Genomic DNA, 16,187 nt, shown 5'->3' with positions numbered 1-16,187 from the left:
CTCCCAGAGCTCTCCCTCTTTGTGGTCAGAACTGAGGGAGAGAATCCCATTGGGTGGTGCTATGGTCAGGTGTCTAGCCAGGACCAGTAGGGGTGGGGCCAATAGCACAAACTGAGTCTGGCCAGTCCCAGAGAAGGGAGAAGTGGGGAGTAGTCAGTGACAGGCGGGAGATTGACAAGCATGGAACAAAAGTTCCTCGTTAGTGGGTCCCAGTGCTCTTGGACCAACCCAGAGAGGGGTCCAGGTGTGTCCTGGTGAAGAGCAGGGAGGAGAGGGGGGATATGGCCCCAATAGAGGCTATGCCAAGAAAAGGCACGTGGACCTCAGAGCATGGGGTAGGACAGGGGTGCCAAGGTTCCCTCTGGGAGCAAAGATATTGGAAATGAGAAGCGAGGAGGAAAGAGGGAGTGGATGGCAGACAGGCGTAAAGGTCAACAACTGGGCAGGGCAGTGAGGCAGACAGGGGGCTGCTCGCCAGGGCTCTGGGACTCGTAGTGGCACTCAGAGGAGATGGGGAATTGAGTGAGCGAAGCCTACTGAGGAAAGATGAAAATTTCAGTGTGAAACATCCCCGGCCTGCGGGTCTGTGGGGTACTCATGTGGACAAAGAGCCAGAAGGCAGTGTCCACACAACAGACCGGCCTGAGCTGCTGCAGGGACTAGTGTGTAGTTCCCATGGACATAGGTGACCCCGGAGGCCAAGCGAGTCTCAAGAGCATTGGGAAAATGTCCAAAAGAGAAGGGGACCCAGGGCAGAGCCCCCAGGGAACCCTGCATCCCAAGGAGGGGTACAAAGAAAATTGGAGAAGTCAGAGAAGTGGGAGGAGAAAGGGGAGGATGAGGCCAGGTCCAGGAGGGGAGGGTTTCTTCCCCCGCCCCATCCCTGATTTGTTTTCCTCTCTGCCTCTCAAAAACATTGGTAAGTTTTTATTTTAAAGTCCACCCATGGCTAAGTATTGATCAGTGTGACTATAGTCCAACTAAAGGGTACCACTAAAAAGTGAGTGCCTCATGCCTGGCTTTAGCATAAGGCAGGCTAAGTAGGGAGGTCTTCATACCATGGCTGGTACACAGCACACTGCCTGCACATCAGCGATGGTGTAGCACCCAGGAAGCAGCTGCTACAGAAGCCACTGGCAAGAGTGCGCCCTCTACTGGAGGGGTAAGAAAGCTCGTTATTGCAGGTGTGGTACTGTGGCACTCTGTGAAATTAGATGTTGCCTGAAGTCCACCGAACTTCTGATTCAAAAACTACCTCTCCAGCGTCTGCTCCGAGAAATTGCTCGGGACTTCAAAACAGATCTGCGCTTCCAAAGCACAGCCACTGGTGCTTTGCAGGAGGCAAGTGAGGCCTATCTGATTGGCCTTTTTGAAGACACCAACCTGGGTGCTACCCATGCCAAACATGTAACAATTATGTCAAAAACATCCAGCTAGCACACCGCATATGTGGAGAATGTGCTTAAGAATCCATTATGCTGGAAAACATTTCATTCTCAAAAAAATTGTTTCTCTTCTTCCTGTTATCAGTAGTTCTGATTATTAGATAATTTTTTCCATGAGGTCAAAAGATACCTAATTAAATTATTGCAAGTGGAAAGACAGGAGACAGAAATCAGGTGTGGGGAGCAACTGGGAGCAACTCGGACTAGACTAAGTTACTGGAATTAAGACTTATTCTATGCATCTGCTCTCCCACAATATGGCGCTGGGAGAGGAGGAAACAGCTTCTACACAGCTGCCTCCAGTTCAACCAATAAACTGTAGGACCTGCTCCTGATTGGAGGAGAGTAGCATGCTCAGCGTGTGGGTAGCAGAGTTGGGATTGGTGGAAGAGGACTATAAAGGAGGAGAGAGACAACATGTACCAGGAACATCTATCTGAAGGAACACCTGTGCAGCCCCCGAGAGAGCCGGCCGGCGGTGTGCCGCTCCCCCGCGGAAGTGGGGAAAGTGGCAGGGGGAACCGCCCTTCCACGGAGGTGGAAGGACGGTAGCCAACCCGGGAAGAACCAGCAGCAAACCCGGGAAGGGCCGAGCAGACAAAAGAACAACGCAGGGTCCTGTGTCGTTCCTCCACGAAGAGGGGGAGCGACAATCAGGTACTGGCAGTTTTTCCATTTTCATTTATGTGTGGATTTTTAATATAAATGCCAAGACATATAGTATTAATGCAAGTTTAAATATTTCATTGAACAAGTCTCAGCAGTTCCACTTTAAAACAATTATAAATAAACCTGTTAAATTTTTCTAGACAATGCCAGCACTTGTATTTTTTTACAAGAAGCAAATTTCTTATTGATAGAAACTAACTGGTGTTTGTAGCATTTTTATCATACAGTAGATTCCATTCATTCTCTATACTTTTCTGAGTTGTCCTACAGGCAAGTATATGTTTTTAATTTTGCCTGTCTTCTGAGCTGTTCCTGTAAGCTTGTTGTTAAAACTATAAAGAAATAAGAGTATCAAGAGATGTAATTAAAAAGCCGGTGCCGTGGCTCACTAGGGTAATCCTCCACCTTGTGGCGCCGGCACACCGGGTTCTAGTCCCGGTCGGGGCGCTGGATTCTGTCCCGGTTGCCCCTCTTCCAGGCCAGCTCTCTGCTGTGGCCAGGGAGTGCAGTGGAGGATGCCCAAGTGCTTGGGTCCCTGCACCCACATCGGAGACCAGGAAGAAATACCTGGCTCCTGGCTTTGGATCAGCATAGCTCCAGTCGTAACGGCCATTTGGGGGGTGAACCAACGGAAGGAAGACCTTTCTCTCTGTCTCTCTCTCTCACTGTCTACTCTGCCTGTCAAAAAAAAAAAAAAAAAAAAGGCAAGATAAGCCACCAACTGGAAGAAGATATTTAATACTCACATAATGAGCAGAGGAATGCTATTCAGAATATTTTAAATTTCCTAAAAGACTAATTAGAAAAAGAGTAAAATGCTAGTGGAAAAATGGACACAAAAAAATTGAACAGGGATTTCTCAGAAAAGGAAATCTGAATTGGTAATAAATGTATTAAAATAATAAGACCTCGTTCATAACTAGATAAGTACAAATTAAAACCAGAAGATAACATTATTTGCCAGACTGATATAAATTAAGAATTCTGGCAAAACAAAAGGCTGGCCAGAATGTAGGACAAGTGTAGTTCTCAGAAACTTTTCCTAAAAAGTGTATATTCACATGGTCATGTAGAAGACAATTTGAAATTCAGTGAAACTCATGCACACTAGAAAACCAGAAATTCTACTTCCAGAAAATCCTTACGTTGGCTATGTAATCTTCTGCATTGGCACAAATGTTATAGCAGCCTTGTCTGTAACAGTAAAAAACTGGAAAAACCCAAATATCCATCAACAGGATAGATGAGTCAATGTACAGTATATTTATAGACTGCAATGCTACGCAGCAGTTTAAAAATGCATAAACCACAGTCATGTGTATCACCAGGAAAAAAACTCAAATACAAAGAAGAAAAAAGTGGCAGAAAAGTACAGGTGGTATATTATCATTTATTTAAACTTCAAAAACAGGCAAACTCAGGCTGGTGCAGTGGCACAGTGGGTTAGGCTACTAACCCATAGGCTGTGCCCATATGGGCGCAGGTTCAAGTCCCGGCTGCTCCACTTTCAGTCCAGCTCCCTGCTAACGTGCCTGGGAAAGCAATGGAGGATGGCCTGTCTCTGGGCCCCTGCACCCACGTGGGAGACCTGGAAGAAGCTCCTGGCTCCACAGCAGCTGGGGCAGGGCTGGGTCAGGCCAAAGCAGCCATTTGGGGAGTGGACCAGTAGATGGAAAATCTTTCTCTCTCTCTCTCTCTATATATAGATAGATAGATAGATAGATAGATAGATAGATAGATAGATAGATATAACTATGACTTTCAAATAAATAAAATCCTAAAAAAATGCAAACTGAATACAAGTAGGCTAAAACTACAAATAAATACATGAGAGTGGTAAACATTTCATTCAGGATAGTGTTAGTCTCAGTGGGAGACACAGAGCGGTATGTTTGGAGAGGAGCACACAGAGATAAGGATACAGTTTTATATATGTATGTGTCTATCAACGACAGTGTGCCTTACATATACACAGATCTCAGTAAGTCAGAATACATATAATTTTTTTAAAGATTTGTTTATTTATTTGAGAGGTAGAGTTACAGACAGAGGGAGGGCAAGACAGAGAGAAAGGTCTTCTTTCACTCCCCAAATGGCCACAGGGGACGGAGATGGGCCCATCTGAAGCCAGGAGCCAAGAGGTTCTTCCTGGTCCCCCATACAGGTGCAGGGGCCCAAGCACTTTTGCCATCTTCCACTGCTTTCCTAGGCCATAAGCAGAGAGTGGGTTCTGAAGAGGAGCAGGTGGGACACGAACTGGCACTCATATAGGATACTGGCACCACATCATAGGCTTAACCTACACCACTACAGCCTATACATGTAATTTTTAAAAAATATTTATTTATTTGGGGCCAGCGCTGTGGCTTAGCGGGTTAACGCCCTGGCGTGAAGCACTGGCATCCCATATGGGTACCGGTTCGAGACCCGGCTGATCCTCTTTCAATCCAGCTCTCTGTTGTGGCCTGGGAAAGCAGTAGAAGATGGCCCAAGTCCTTGAGCCCCTGCACCTGTGTGGAAGACCCAAAAGAAGCTCCTGGCTCCTGGCTTCGGATTGGTGCAGTTCCGGCCGTTGCGGCCAATTGGGGAGTAAACTATCAGATGGAAGACCTCTCTTTCTCTCTCTGCCTCTCCTCTCTCTGTATAACTCAGCCTTTCAAATAAATAAATAAAAATAAAAATAAATAAATATAAAGAGTTACACAGAGATAGGGGGAGAGAGAGAGAGAGAGATCTTCCATCAAGTGGTTTACTCCCCAAGTGGGTACAATAGCCGGGACTAGACCAAGCTGAAGCCAGGCCTGGAACTCCATCCAGGTCCCCAAGTGGGTGGCAGAGGCCTAAGCTTGGAGGCCACCTTCTACTGCTTTCTCAGGTGCATCAGCAGGGAGCCGGATCCAAAGTGGAGCAGCTAGGACTCCAACCAGTGCTCATATTGGATGCAGCATGCCGGCCGCAGCAGCTATTGGAGGGTGAACCAACGGCAAAGGAAGACCTTTCTCTCTGTCTCTCTCTCACTGTCCACTCTGCCTGTCAAAAAAAAAAAAAAAACTATTAGTTTGGATTAGGGAGAAGTTGTTCAGATAGAATGTGATAGTTTGAAGTGGAGTTGTGGTTACTGATACAAATCCTTAGGAGAAAATTTGTGATACTGTGAAGAAACTTCACAGTCATTAACACTGTGGTCAGTGCAGGGGAAGAGAAAGGACATATTCTTGTGGTCCTCAGGGCTTATAATACAAGGGGGCTTCAAAACGTTCATGGACAATGGAACTAAATCATGGAAAATTTCCCTATGAAATTTCAGAGGCCCTTTTGTGTGTAGTAGGATCCTTATGTGCACGTGAAACATGAATTGGCAATAAAGGAGGTATAAGCATCTGTGTGGGTGATACAGATCAAAATACAACTGAGAGAGAGGCATTTCTCTGTTTATTTTTATTTATTTAGACAGGCAGAGTTAGTGAGAGAGACAGAGAGAAAGGTCTTCCTTTTCCGTTGGTTCACCCTCCAAATGGCCCCTATGGCTGGTGCACTGCACCGATCCAAAGCCAGGAGCCAGGTGCTTCCTCCTGGTCTCCCACGGGGTGCAGGGCACAAGCACTTGGGCCATCCTCCACTGCACTCCCGGGCCCCAGCAGAGAGCTAGACTGGAAGAGGAGCAACCGGGACAGAATCTGGTGCCCCGACCGGGGCTAGAACACGGGGTGCCAGTGCCTCAGGCGGAGGATTAGCCTAGTGAGCCGCAGTGACAGCTGCATTTCTGTGTTTAAACATTGGTCATAAGCTGAATCCTAGACCAGGCCAGAGGATCGTATGGCAGTTATCTAGATGATAAGCCCAGCATGAGCGAAAATGTAACAGCAGGTGTGCTACTTGTTTTTCCAGATCTCTCTTCTCCCTTCTCCACCTGGCTTCCTGCCGGAAGAGCAGACTTTTGTGGATAAAACTTACAACTTTCCTCTGGATCCAGCTACCTGTGTCCTCTGGCTTCCACTAGCTGAGTGGGTGTGTCACTTAGGAAGGTCAAAGGGAAGGACTAGAGGGAGATGGAGTATTTGTAGCCCAGCTGCCTTCTTCCAAGGCTGCAGGGTTAGCTGTCTTGCTTTCTCAAGGCATTCGTGGAGATGCCGGCGCCGCACAGCTTACTCCTCCCCAGCTTCGGGTAACTGCTCTCTTCCTAATTCTGGGGCTGCTCTTGTCCTTGTAGGTTTCCCTAGAACCTGCCCACACCTTTACTGACCTGTCATCCCCAAGTCACTTGAATGTTCCTCAGGCTTTTTGCAGCAGCCTAAGAGGTGTGAATGGAACTGCTGAGAGAGGAGAAAAGGAAAATGATTGACAGAACTCAAGGCAACTCAGCTTGAGGAGAGCAGTAAAGTAGGCATTTCCTTTGCATTTTATCCTAAGAGAAATGGTATCGTGGTTTCAACATGGTTTGAATGAATTCCCCAAGGGTTCCAGTGTGGCGATATTAAGAGCCTGGAAATTTACTCTAAGGTGCTCAGAGGTGGGGCCTGTAGGAGGGGATGTGGATTAGATCAAGTCTTAAGGGTGAGGCTCCCATGGTTGAATCCTGGTGGCTTTTTAAGAAGAGAGAGAGAGACCACAAAACATGCATGTGGTATGCACACACTCTCACTTGCTGTGTGGAAGAGAAAGTTAGGCTGTGACCAGAGAAAAGAGAGGGACAGATGTCCTAACCTCTATTTGCTGTAACCCCCATTCCAGTTCCTCATAGGTTTGGCATGTCTGGGCAGTCATCATAATCTCTGTTCCCCATAGGTGTAGACATTTCTGGGCAGGTGTCCTAATCTCAGTTCTCTACAACTCGCCCCACCCCTACCCTGCTCAAGTTCCCCAGAAGCGTGGTCTCAAGTTCCTCATTGGTGGTCCTGCATCACTCAGGCTGCAACTAAGCCCACCAATACTGTAACTGTTAATGCAAGATGCTGATGAACCTGTAAATGTTATAAGGAACCTGGATTGGCCTCCCAGTCTTGGTAGGTGATTTCACTGGAGCCATCGATGTTAATAAACTGCTTCTGCTGGTCCTCCACCCAGCTTCTGGTGCCTGTTTGAATATCTCAAAATCCTCTGTTCTGTCACAGTGTGATGTGCTGCACCACCTTGGGATTCTGCCAGCAGGAGCACCACTAGCTGCAGCCCTTTAACCTTTGACCTCCAGACCCATGGGCCAAACCCCACCTCAGCTATTTCATTATTGTAACACAGCATGGACTAATACAAATGGCATTCCAGATTTGAGACAATATTCTGAATGAAGTTCTTTTTTAAAAATTCTTTCTTTAAGACAGAGAGAATGTGTTCCCATCCACTAGTTTGTGGGGAGCAACTCGGACTAGACTAAGTTACTGGAATTAAGACTTATTCTATGCATCTGCTCTCCCACAATATGGCGCTGGGAGAGGAGGAAACAGCTTCTACACAGCTGCCTCCAGTTCAACCAATAAACTGCAGGAGCTGCTCCTGATTGGAGGAGAGCAGCGTGCTCAGCGTGTGGGTAGCAGAGTTGGGATTGGTGGAAGAGGACTATAAAGGAGGAGAGAGACAACATGCACCAGGAACATCCGGATAACATCTGAGCAGCCCTCGAGAGAGCTGGCCGGCGGTGTGCCGCTCCCCCATGGAAGTGGGGAAAGTGGCAGGGGGGCCCGCCCCTCCACGGAGGTGGAGGGATCGGCAGCCAACCCGGGAAGAACCAGCAGCAAACCCGGGAAGGGCCGAGCAGACAAAAGAACAGCACAGGGTCTAGTGTCGTTTCTCCGTGAAGAGGGGGAGCGACACTAGTTCATTCCCCAAATGCCCACAATGGCCCAGGCTGGGCCAAGGCCAAAGCCAGAACTCAGAAACTCAACTCAGGTTTCCAAAGTGGGTGGGGTGGCAGGAACCCAGATACTTAAGCTGTCACTGCTGCCTCCGAAAATTGGGTCTGTATTAGCAGGAAGCTGGAGTCAGGGGGTGCAGTCAGATATCAAACCCAGGCACTCTGAAGTGGGATATGGTAACTTAACCATGGAGCCAGAGGGTGCAGTCAGATACCAAACCCAGGCACTCTGAAGTGGGATATGGTAACTTAACCATGGAGTCACCTGTGAGTGAAGTTGTAAGAGTCCTGACTGATGTGTAAATCTGCTTGTCCTGAGCTCCCCTTGACCTCAGCTGTTTTCCATTTAACAGCTGTGGCCATAAAGGAAAAGTCTTTTATGTGGTACCGCTACCAGGTAGGTGTGTATCCAGCTACCCTCTGGGCTTCTGTAATTTGAGTCTCAGCTGATGATACAAAGAACAACTGAAACCCTCCAAATAGGTGGGACAGCAGGTGGTTTTATTCTCATAATCACTTGTGCCTCTGAGGATACAGGCTGAAAGTTTTTCTCTGGTTCTCATCCTTAAAAAATGAATGCAATTATAACAGTTTTCCTTTATCAAATCAGCTTACGCACTCCCAGAAGGAATCACATAGAGACCGGATCAAAGAATTTTCTGAGCTGCTCTCTGTAGCATCTGTGCAAGGATTATGAGTGCATGACTTCTAGACTGTGGCTTCATGACCACCAGCAACCATTTAAGGGGGGGAATGACATCATCTGCAGAGCGCTGCAACATGATCATCCCAAAGTATTATCCAGAACTTTCTATGCAAAATGGCCAAGGCACAGTGAACTAAATTCACGCGCCCTGCCCAATTTCTCAACCCTGTTTCTCTCTGAATCAGTGGTTTTCATCAGCTGATCTTCTCATGACTGTTAGATTTTTTTCTCCACTGGCCCAGTAAAAGAGCACTTCTAAGTTGCTAACTAAATAGGAAACAAAGCCTGAAAGCCTAGGCATTTTAGAAGCAGCCACATTTTGTTTATCAGAGGCAAACATTATTGTTTTTCCAACTGGAACCTCCAACACCTCAAGGCCTAAAGGTAATTCTGTTTTGGTGGAAGCCACCACTCAAGTACAGTATTGCAATACAATCAGGTAATGACTACCCCAGTTAGTACCAGCCCCGCGGCGTCACGGCACCATGGCCCCAGAAAATTGCCTTCCCTTTGGATGCCAACAGCAAGTTTGGAATTCCCCAGATCAACCGTACTTCTGACCCGCTGGCAGCAAGCTGTCCCCTTTAACATTACTAATTCATCAGAATGACTCCTAGAGCTCGGGAAAGCACTGGGTGTGTGATTGCAGGCTTATTAGAAAGGACATAAATCAAGACCAGCCAAATAAAGAGACACAACTTAGGTGAAGTCTGGGAGAGAGTCAAACACCCTGTTCTCATGGAGTCAGGATGTATCACCCTCCTGGCACATCACCAACAAGGAAGCTGCACTGAACTTTGGTGTCCAGAGGTTTTATTGGGGTTTTGTTTTGTAGGCATGATTGAATCACTGGCCATGTGACTGAACTCCAGCTCCAACTCCCTCCCCTCCTCAAAGGCCAGTAGGTCAGGCTGATTTCTTGTGGCAGAGAAAGTAGAGCGTTGCGTAACTGACCATAATTTAAATATCCACTATTTCTCCATTGCATGTTATGCACATATATCTCCATATGCTCATTTTTAAAGATTGACTTTATTTATTTGAAAGGCAGAGTGGTAGATATCTTCCACCCACTGGTTCATTTCTCAGGTGACTGCAATGGCTGGTCCATGCCAAAACCAGGAGCCCAGCACTCCATCAGGGTCTCTTACATGCATGGCAGGAACCCAAGTACTTGGCCTGTGCTCTGCTGCCTTCCCAGGCACGTTCTCAGAGAGCTGGATCAGAAGCCGTGTAGCCGGGACTCAAGCTGGCTGTCCAATATGGGATTCCAGCATTGTAGGAGGCAGCTCAGCTCACGGCACCACAAAGCTGCCCCCCCTCTTTATATCCTTATATCAGGGTCAGGTCTGGCTGTATAAAACAAACAGCCCAAAACACAATGGCTTAAACAAGGTAAGTAGGCAATCCAGGGCTGAAATGATGATTCAATGGTCATCAAGGACTCGGGCTTCCGGTGTCATTCTCCTACCAGTCTACATGACTCCCACCCACAAACAGCTCTGTAGTCCAAGACAGCTGCTAAACCCCAGCCATCACTCTCAGGAAGGAAGAAGGATAAAAGAGGTACCAACAATTGGATCAAGTCTCTGTAAGCAGCCGTCTTCTGATGTCTCATGCAACACGTCCTTCCCTCTCATGGCTAGACGCTGGGCTAACTGTAAGAGAGGCTGAAAAATAATCTTCTGGCTGGGCACATGCTTACTCTCCCAAAATACTGGTGTTCTCTTCCTGAGGAAGAAGACAAGCAGATTTGAGCAGTTAGCAGTGTCTGCCATGTTGCACTCCTTTTAATTTCTAAAAATACTTCAAACAGTGAACTTCTCCAGGACAAATTTCATTATGAGAATGTGAGCTACTAACACGCTGTATTCTAATGAAAGGGTCTTTCACACAGAGGTCGTGCATTTGGTACTGGGACATGATAGAACTGAAAAGCAGTGACTTTTGTTTTTCTGTGTCAGTTCCCACCATCCAAATGGACACACTTTTGCTCAGAAGTAGATTGTACAGCTTTCAGAAATAATTATTGAAAAATAAAGTTTTTCCAAGTGTTTTTGTGGCAAGGAAAGTCACAATTCTTCCCGCGTGTGGTAGGGCTGAAGGCAACTTGCACTCTTCCCGTCATTGCATATATTGTTCTGCAGAGAATTTCACAGTTCCCCCAAAGGAGCAGCCTGAGCGCTCAGTCCAGGCAGGTCCATGGGAAGTGGAAAGCGATCTGACTTGGGCAGAATGGTGTAGCAATAGTGAAATGCTAAATGGGAAAACCAATGAGTTAAGGCAAATTTTCAAAACCGGCTAACATCAGTAAATTTCAAAGGAAAATCCACATGCAGTTCCTGACTCCTGGATGTTTGCTTTCCTGGCCCACTCCTGGCTGTTGGGGACATTCAGGGAATGAAGCAGCAGATGGATTATTTTTTCTCTCTCTCTCTCTCTCTTTCTCTCCTCTCTTTCTCTGTTACACTTTCAAATAAATGAATCTTTAAACAAATAAAAAGTTCAGACTATAAAAAGAAAAATTTATATTAGAATATGCTTGTAAATATGGGGGATTTCAAAAAGTTCATAGAAGTGTTTATTATGAAAAAAAATGTATTTCAAAGGTTTTCTGCACTAAAATAAACTTATCTTTTAATTCCAAATTTCCACAAACATTTTGAAGTATCTCCATACATACAAGTACGGTACTTCATCTTGTTCCAAACTTTACTTTTATTCAGTGCACGTTTTTTAAAATTATTTTATTCATTTGAAAGAGTTACAGAGATAAGAAGAACCAGAGGGAGAGGTCTTCTATTCCACTAGTTCACTCTCCAAATGACCGAAATGGCCAGAGCTGAGCTGATCTGAAGCCTGGAGCCAGAAGCCTCCTCCGGGTCTCCCATGCGGGTACAGGGGCCCAAGGAGTTGGGCCATCCTCCGCTGCATTCCCAGGCCACAGCAGAGAGCTGGATCGGATGTGGAACAGCCAGGAATCAAACCAGCGCCCATATGTGATGCTGGCATTGCAGGCTGGGGCTTTAACCCGCTGCACCGCAGCACCGGTCCCCCGTGCACATTTATTTAAAATTGGTCCTGCTCTACTTTTTCAGCATTAAATTTGTGAAATATTAATCCTTTAGTTAGCAATATTTTGAAATGTTAAGAATTATTTCTATTTCTATGTAACAAAGAAAAATTGATCTTTTTCTAGAAATGAAATTTCAAATAGTCATTTTCAAGTTGTTAAATATCGTACATATACCTGCACATTTCTAAACAAAATCCATACAAACCTATGTACTGAGATTCCGATATGTTCTAGTGTTGTGGGGCGCACAGATTAAAAACACAGAGAGACTTTTGAGGTCAAATTAGGTCTTTATTAGCCAGCTGGTGAGTGCCTTCTCACAGACCAAGTCCGGAGAAGACAGTCCCGAGTTGCAGTGGTTTGGGGGAGAGGGGGTTTAAAGGCAAAACCTACATTTTATCAGTCATTTAATTACATGTGTGGGCTTGTGCAAGCAGAAAGCAGGCATACAGAAGCGAGAAGACGTTAGCCAATCAGCCAGTTTCTTTTTAACCGTATTGAAAAATGTAAGGATTCAATTATTCAGTTGCTCCGGGTCAGGGTCAGGCATGGAGTCACCGACCTTGGCGCCACCTGTGTTATCCTGTGGCTGCAGCCCGGAGAAGACAGGAAAAACCAGAGTCTGGTGGCCTTGGCCATTATCAAGCAAGCAGTGGTACAGAAGCTAGAAATAGGCCAGTTAGAAACCAACATTTTTTTTTTAAGAACAGGTCCTGTGTTAAAACAACCAAGCAAAATAACCTATAGTCTATAACCATTCAGGCGTGCTGTGCCTTGTAGACAATTTAAACTTTTGAGTCACCTGTCACACTAGGATTAACTTTATTCTGAAATAGATTTGTAAGACTGTTCAAGGTTGAGGTTGCTGCGGCAAAAGACACTTTTAGGATAATAGCGTTCTCGAAAGTAGTTTTTTCTTTGCCCTCCCTTGAACTCCCATCTCTCACATTCCACTTGGCAGGTGTTACTGAAAACCTTGGCTGATTTCAGCATCGCTTGTACTGGCACTGGCTGTTCACAGTATGCACTTAAGTCAATCAACTGCTCCCTGAGGTTTCTACACTGCGGAATTCGCAAACACAAGAGCTGTTTTGTCTGTTCCGGGTGAAAGTGGGAGTGGGGGAGATGCGGTGAGGCCCTTCCCCGCCCCTCTTTGTTTTCTAAACAGAGTCCCTAAGAACTCAGGCAGTTCTTAGGGGACTGGGGAGATTGTTTAAAGAGACTAAATTTCTGTACTGCCTCGGGAGTGTAGCAGCGGACCCCTCCTGGGGCGCTGATGACGCGGACTCCTGGCTATACACGTGTTGAGAGGACGTCTGGGTCTAACCTCCCCTACACGTGTGCCCCTGCTCGCCCGAGGGAGCCACTGGGCCGAGAACCCGCAAAACCACACTTCCCGGAGTGCTGCCCGGAGCCCCCTGCGCGCGGGAGCCGGTGCAGCGGCCCGCACACCGCGAGGAGCCCCGCAGAGGAGCGTGGAGGCAGGTGGCCCACACTCGTCTCCCCCAGTGCCCGCTTCCTTCGTACGGGGCCGTCGCTCCCCCGAGCCCTCCCAGACCCCAGCCGCGAGTCGGAACGCACCCGGCGCGCGCTCGGTGCACGGAAACGGGGTTTGGGGGCCCGTTACTCCTTTCCACGGTTCCTGTCACCCGCTTAGAGGGGCGCGCGCTCCTGTTACCCTGCGGGGTCCCACTTCAGGCTCCCCGGCGGCTCCTAGGCTCGCCCCTGCCGCAGCAGGGCAGGCAGGTGCTTGGAGGGGTTCCCGGCGAGCGTGCGCCCAGGGCGGCTGGCTTTGGGTTCCAGAGAGGGGCAGCGGGAGAGGGAGGCGCCGCCAGTCAGGGACTTGGCTTTCGGCTGGGACTGCCCTGTCTGAGGGACTTGGTGGGCACGCCGGGGCGCCTGCCCTGGCTCTGTGGTGCAGGCCATCTGTCATCCAGGTATGACACCGGAAACTGCGACCCCTTCCAACACCAGCAGCCGCTCCACGGAGACGTTTCCCTGCCCATTGGGATGGACTGGACGACGGCTTAATCCCAGTTTTGGGGAGCTGGAATTTGAAAAGCTTTCGTAACTTTGCGTTTTAATTACTTAGCTTTGCTTCTGGCTCTTTACCTGAAGCTCACGTTACTTCTTCCGGGAAAAGGTTCTCAGGACCTGTATTTTCTCTGCTGGTTGCATAGGTTTGCTTTGTGTTTGTTTTGTTTTCCATTGCATCGTTTTTCTCTCTCCATAGGACCATCTCCCTGGCGTCCTGGCCCTGCCGGAGGGTACAGCTGAGTAAGCACTGGACCCCTGCTAATGCTACCTGCGGGCTCCAGGAAAGCTCCCTGGAGGTGGTCTTGCTGTTGACTTCTGCTTTTCCTCCTTTCTTTTTAGTTAATCATTCAAACTAACCCACTTCACACTTTTTTTTTTTTTTGTAAAGGTAATTCTATGTCTCTCTCTCTTTTTATTTTATTTTATTTATTTATTTATTTATTTATTTTGACAGTCAGAGTGGACAGTGAGAGAGAGAGACAGAGAGAAAGGTCTTCCTCTTGACGTTGGTTCACCCTCCAATGGCCGCCGCGGCCGGCGCACCGCGCTGATCCGATAGCAGGAGTCAGGTACTTCTCCTGGTCTCCCATGGGTGCAGGGCCCAAGCACTTGGGCCATCCTCCACTGCACTCCCTGGCCACAGCAGAGAGCTGGCCTGGAAGAGGGACAACCGGGACAGAATCCGGCGCCCCAACCGGGACTAGAACCCCGTGTACTGGCGCCGCAAAGCGGAGGACTAGCCTAGTAAGCCGTGGTGCTGGTCCTCTTTTTTTTTTTTTTTTTTTTTTTTTTTAATTTGAAAGACAGAGACACAGAGTTACCTTCCATTTGTTGGTTCACTTCCCAAATGCTTCCAACAGCTGAGGCTGAACCAGGCTGAAGCAGGGAACCCAGAACTCCATCTGGGTATCCCCTGTGACCGCCAGTGACCCGAGTACTTGACCTATCACCTAGCTGCTTCCCGGGGTGTGCATTAACAGGAAACCCAAGTCAGACACCGAACAGTAATCAAACCAAGGCACTCTGCAATACAGAGTACAGCCCTGTCAGACTTTTGGACCCTTTATATGTTGCCTTAACAATTCCCAATAGCATAAACAGAAGCTCAGACTAAACATCTCAGGATAATATATTGCCCTTAGCTTCATCATTTTGACATTTAAGTCTGCTAATTTTTTTGGTATTTCATGATTATAATTTTTTAAAGATTTTATTTATTTATTTGATAAGCAGAGGTACAGACAGAGAGAGGTACAGACAGAGAAAAAAGTCTTACATCCTCTGGTTCACTCCCCAAATGGCCACAACAGCAGAGCTGGGCTGATCCGAAGCTAGGAACCAGGAGCTTCTTCTAAGTCTCCCACATGGGTTACAGGGACCTAAGCACTTGGCCTATCTTCCACTGCTTTCTCAGACCAAAAACAGAGAGCTGGATCAGAAGAGGAGCAGCCAGGACATGAACCAGTATCCATATAGGATACCTGCACCACGAGCAGAGGCTTAGCCCACTATGCCATAGCACAGGCCCCCTGATAATTATAATCTTACTCTTTTGTAAGTTGCAGTGTTCTATAATAATATCAAGTTCTGTATCCTGACAAGAAATTCAATGCAGAATACTTTAAAAAAAAACAGTATTTTCTTATTAAGAAGAAAACAGGATGAATTTTGACACATCCCTCTTTTTTAAAAAATGTATTTCATTTTATAGGAGTTTTAGGTTCACAGCAAAATTGAGCAGAAGGTATAGAGATCTCCCATGTACTCCTTACTCCCACAGAAGCACAACCTTTATTAAAATCCCTCACCAGTACATTTGTTGGAACTGATGAACCTCTAGTGACAAATCATTATCACCCAAAGTCCAGAGGGCATATCAGGGTTCCCGCTAGTGTTGGACATGCTGTGAATTTTGACCCTTTTATTTATCAAGAACTTTTGAGAGTTGTAGAGGACTGAAATGGACATTGTCATGTAAAAAATTAAAAGAAATATTTTGATCTTCTTAAGAGATTGATTTCAAAGAATCATCATATGCTTTAAATTGGGCATTTAAGCTTTTGATTCCTTTTTTCTCTTAGATGAATACTCTACTGTGACGTCAAATGTGAGACATTAGACAGGAGCTGAGATAATTTATTTTTATGTAATATTTATCAGCGAGCAAGCTCCCATCTGTCGCTCCCCGTCTTCATGGGGGAACGACACTGAACCCTGCGCTGTTCTTTCGTCTGCTCGGCCCTCCCCGGGTTTGCTGCTGGTTCTTCCCGGGTTGGCTACTATCCCTTCCACCTCCGTGGAAGGGCAGTTCCCCCTGGCCGCATTCCCCACTTCCGCAGGGGAGTGGCACACCGCCGGCCGGCTCGTCTCGGGGGCTGCACAGGTGTTCCTTCAGCTAGATGTTCC

General features: G+C 47.1%; 1 protein-coding gene and 1 long non-coding RNA gene across 8 annotated transcripts; both read left to right on the top strand.

Moving 5' to 3' along the window:
* The first annotated feature begins 675 nt into the window (after positions 1-675).
* On the top strand, positions 676-1,437 carry LOC149128605 (uncharacterized). The gene is made up of 2 exons (XM_089306349.1): positions 676-788; positions 1,215-1,437. The coding sequence occupies exons 1-2, from the start codon at positions 676-678 to the stop codon at positions 1,435-1,437; spliced, it is 336 nt and encodes a 111-aa protein (XP_089162475.1).
* Positions 1,438-1,822: 385 nt separating this feature from the next.
* LOC149128604 (uncharacterized) lies at positions 1,823-7,375 on the top strand. Of its 7 annotated transcripts, none has more exons than XR_016221894.1 (5): positions 1,823-2,102; positions 6,003-6,279; positions 6,391-6,494; positions 6,900-7,117; positions 7,226-7,375. It is a non-coding gene; the product is annotated as an uncharacterized LOC149128604 (long non-coding RNA). The 7 variants fall into 7 exon arrangements; XR_016221901.1 differs by having other exon boundaries at positions 1,824-2,102; positions 6,971-7,117; XR_016221900.1 differs by having other exon boundaries at positions 6,003-6,122; positions 6,325-7,117.
* The last annotated feature ends 8,812 nt before the right edge of the window (positions 7,376-16,187 follow it).

The sequence above is a fragment of the Oryctolagus cuniculus genome, chromosome 1, assembly GCF_051225735.1.
Source record: "Oryctolagus cuniculus isolate XC-2025 breed Fujian yellow rabbit chromosome 1, ASM5122573v1, whole genome shotgun sequence".
NCBI classification, from domain to species: Eukaryota; Metazoa; Chordata; class Mammalia; order Lagomorpha; family Leporidae; genus Oryctolagus; species Oryctolagus cuniculus.
This window is presented reverse-complemented; position numbering and strand designations above follow the sequence as displayed.

Excerpts from the sequence above, each read along its gene's own strand:
- LOC149128605 (XM_089306349.1), top strand. The coding sequence starts at position 676 with ATGGACATAGGTGACCCCGGAGGCCAAGCGAGTCTCAAGAGCATTGGG. Across the intron at positions 789-1,214 it reads ACCCTGCATCCCAAGGAGGG|ATGTTGCCTGAAGTCCACCG; the intron begins GTACAAAGAAAA and ends CTGTGAAATTAG.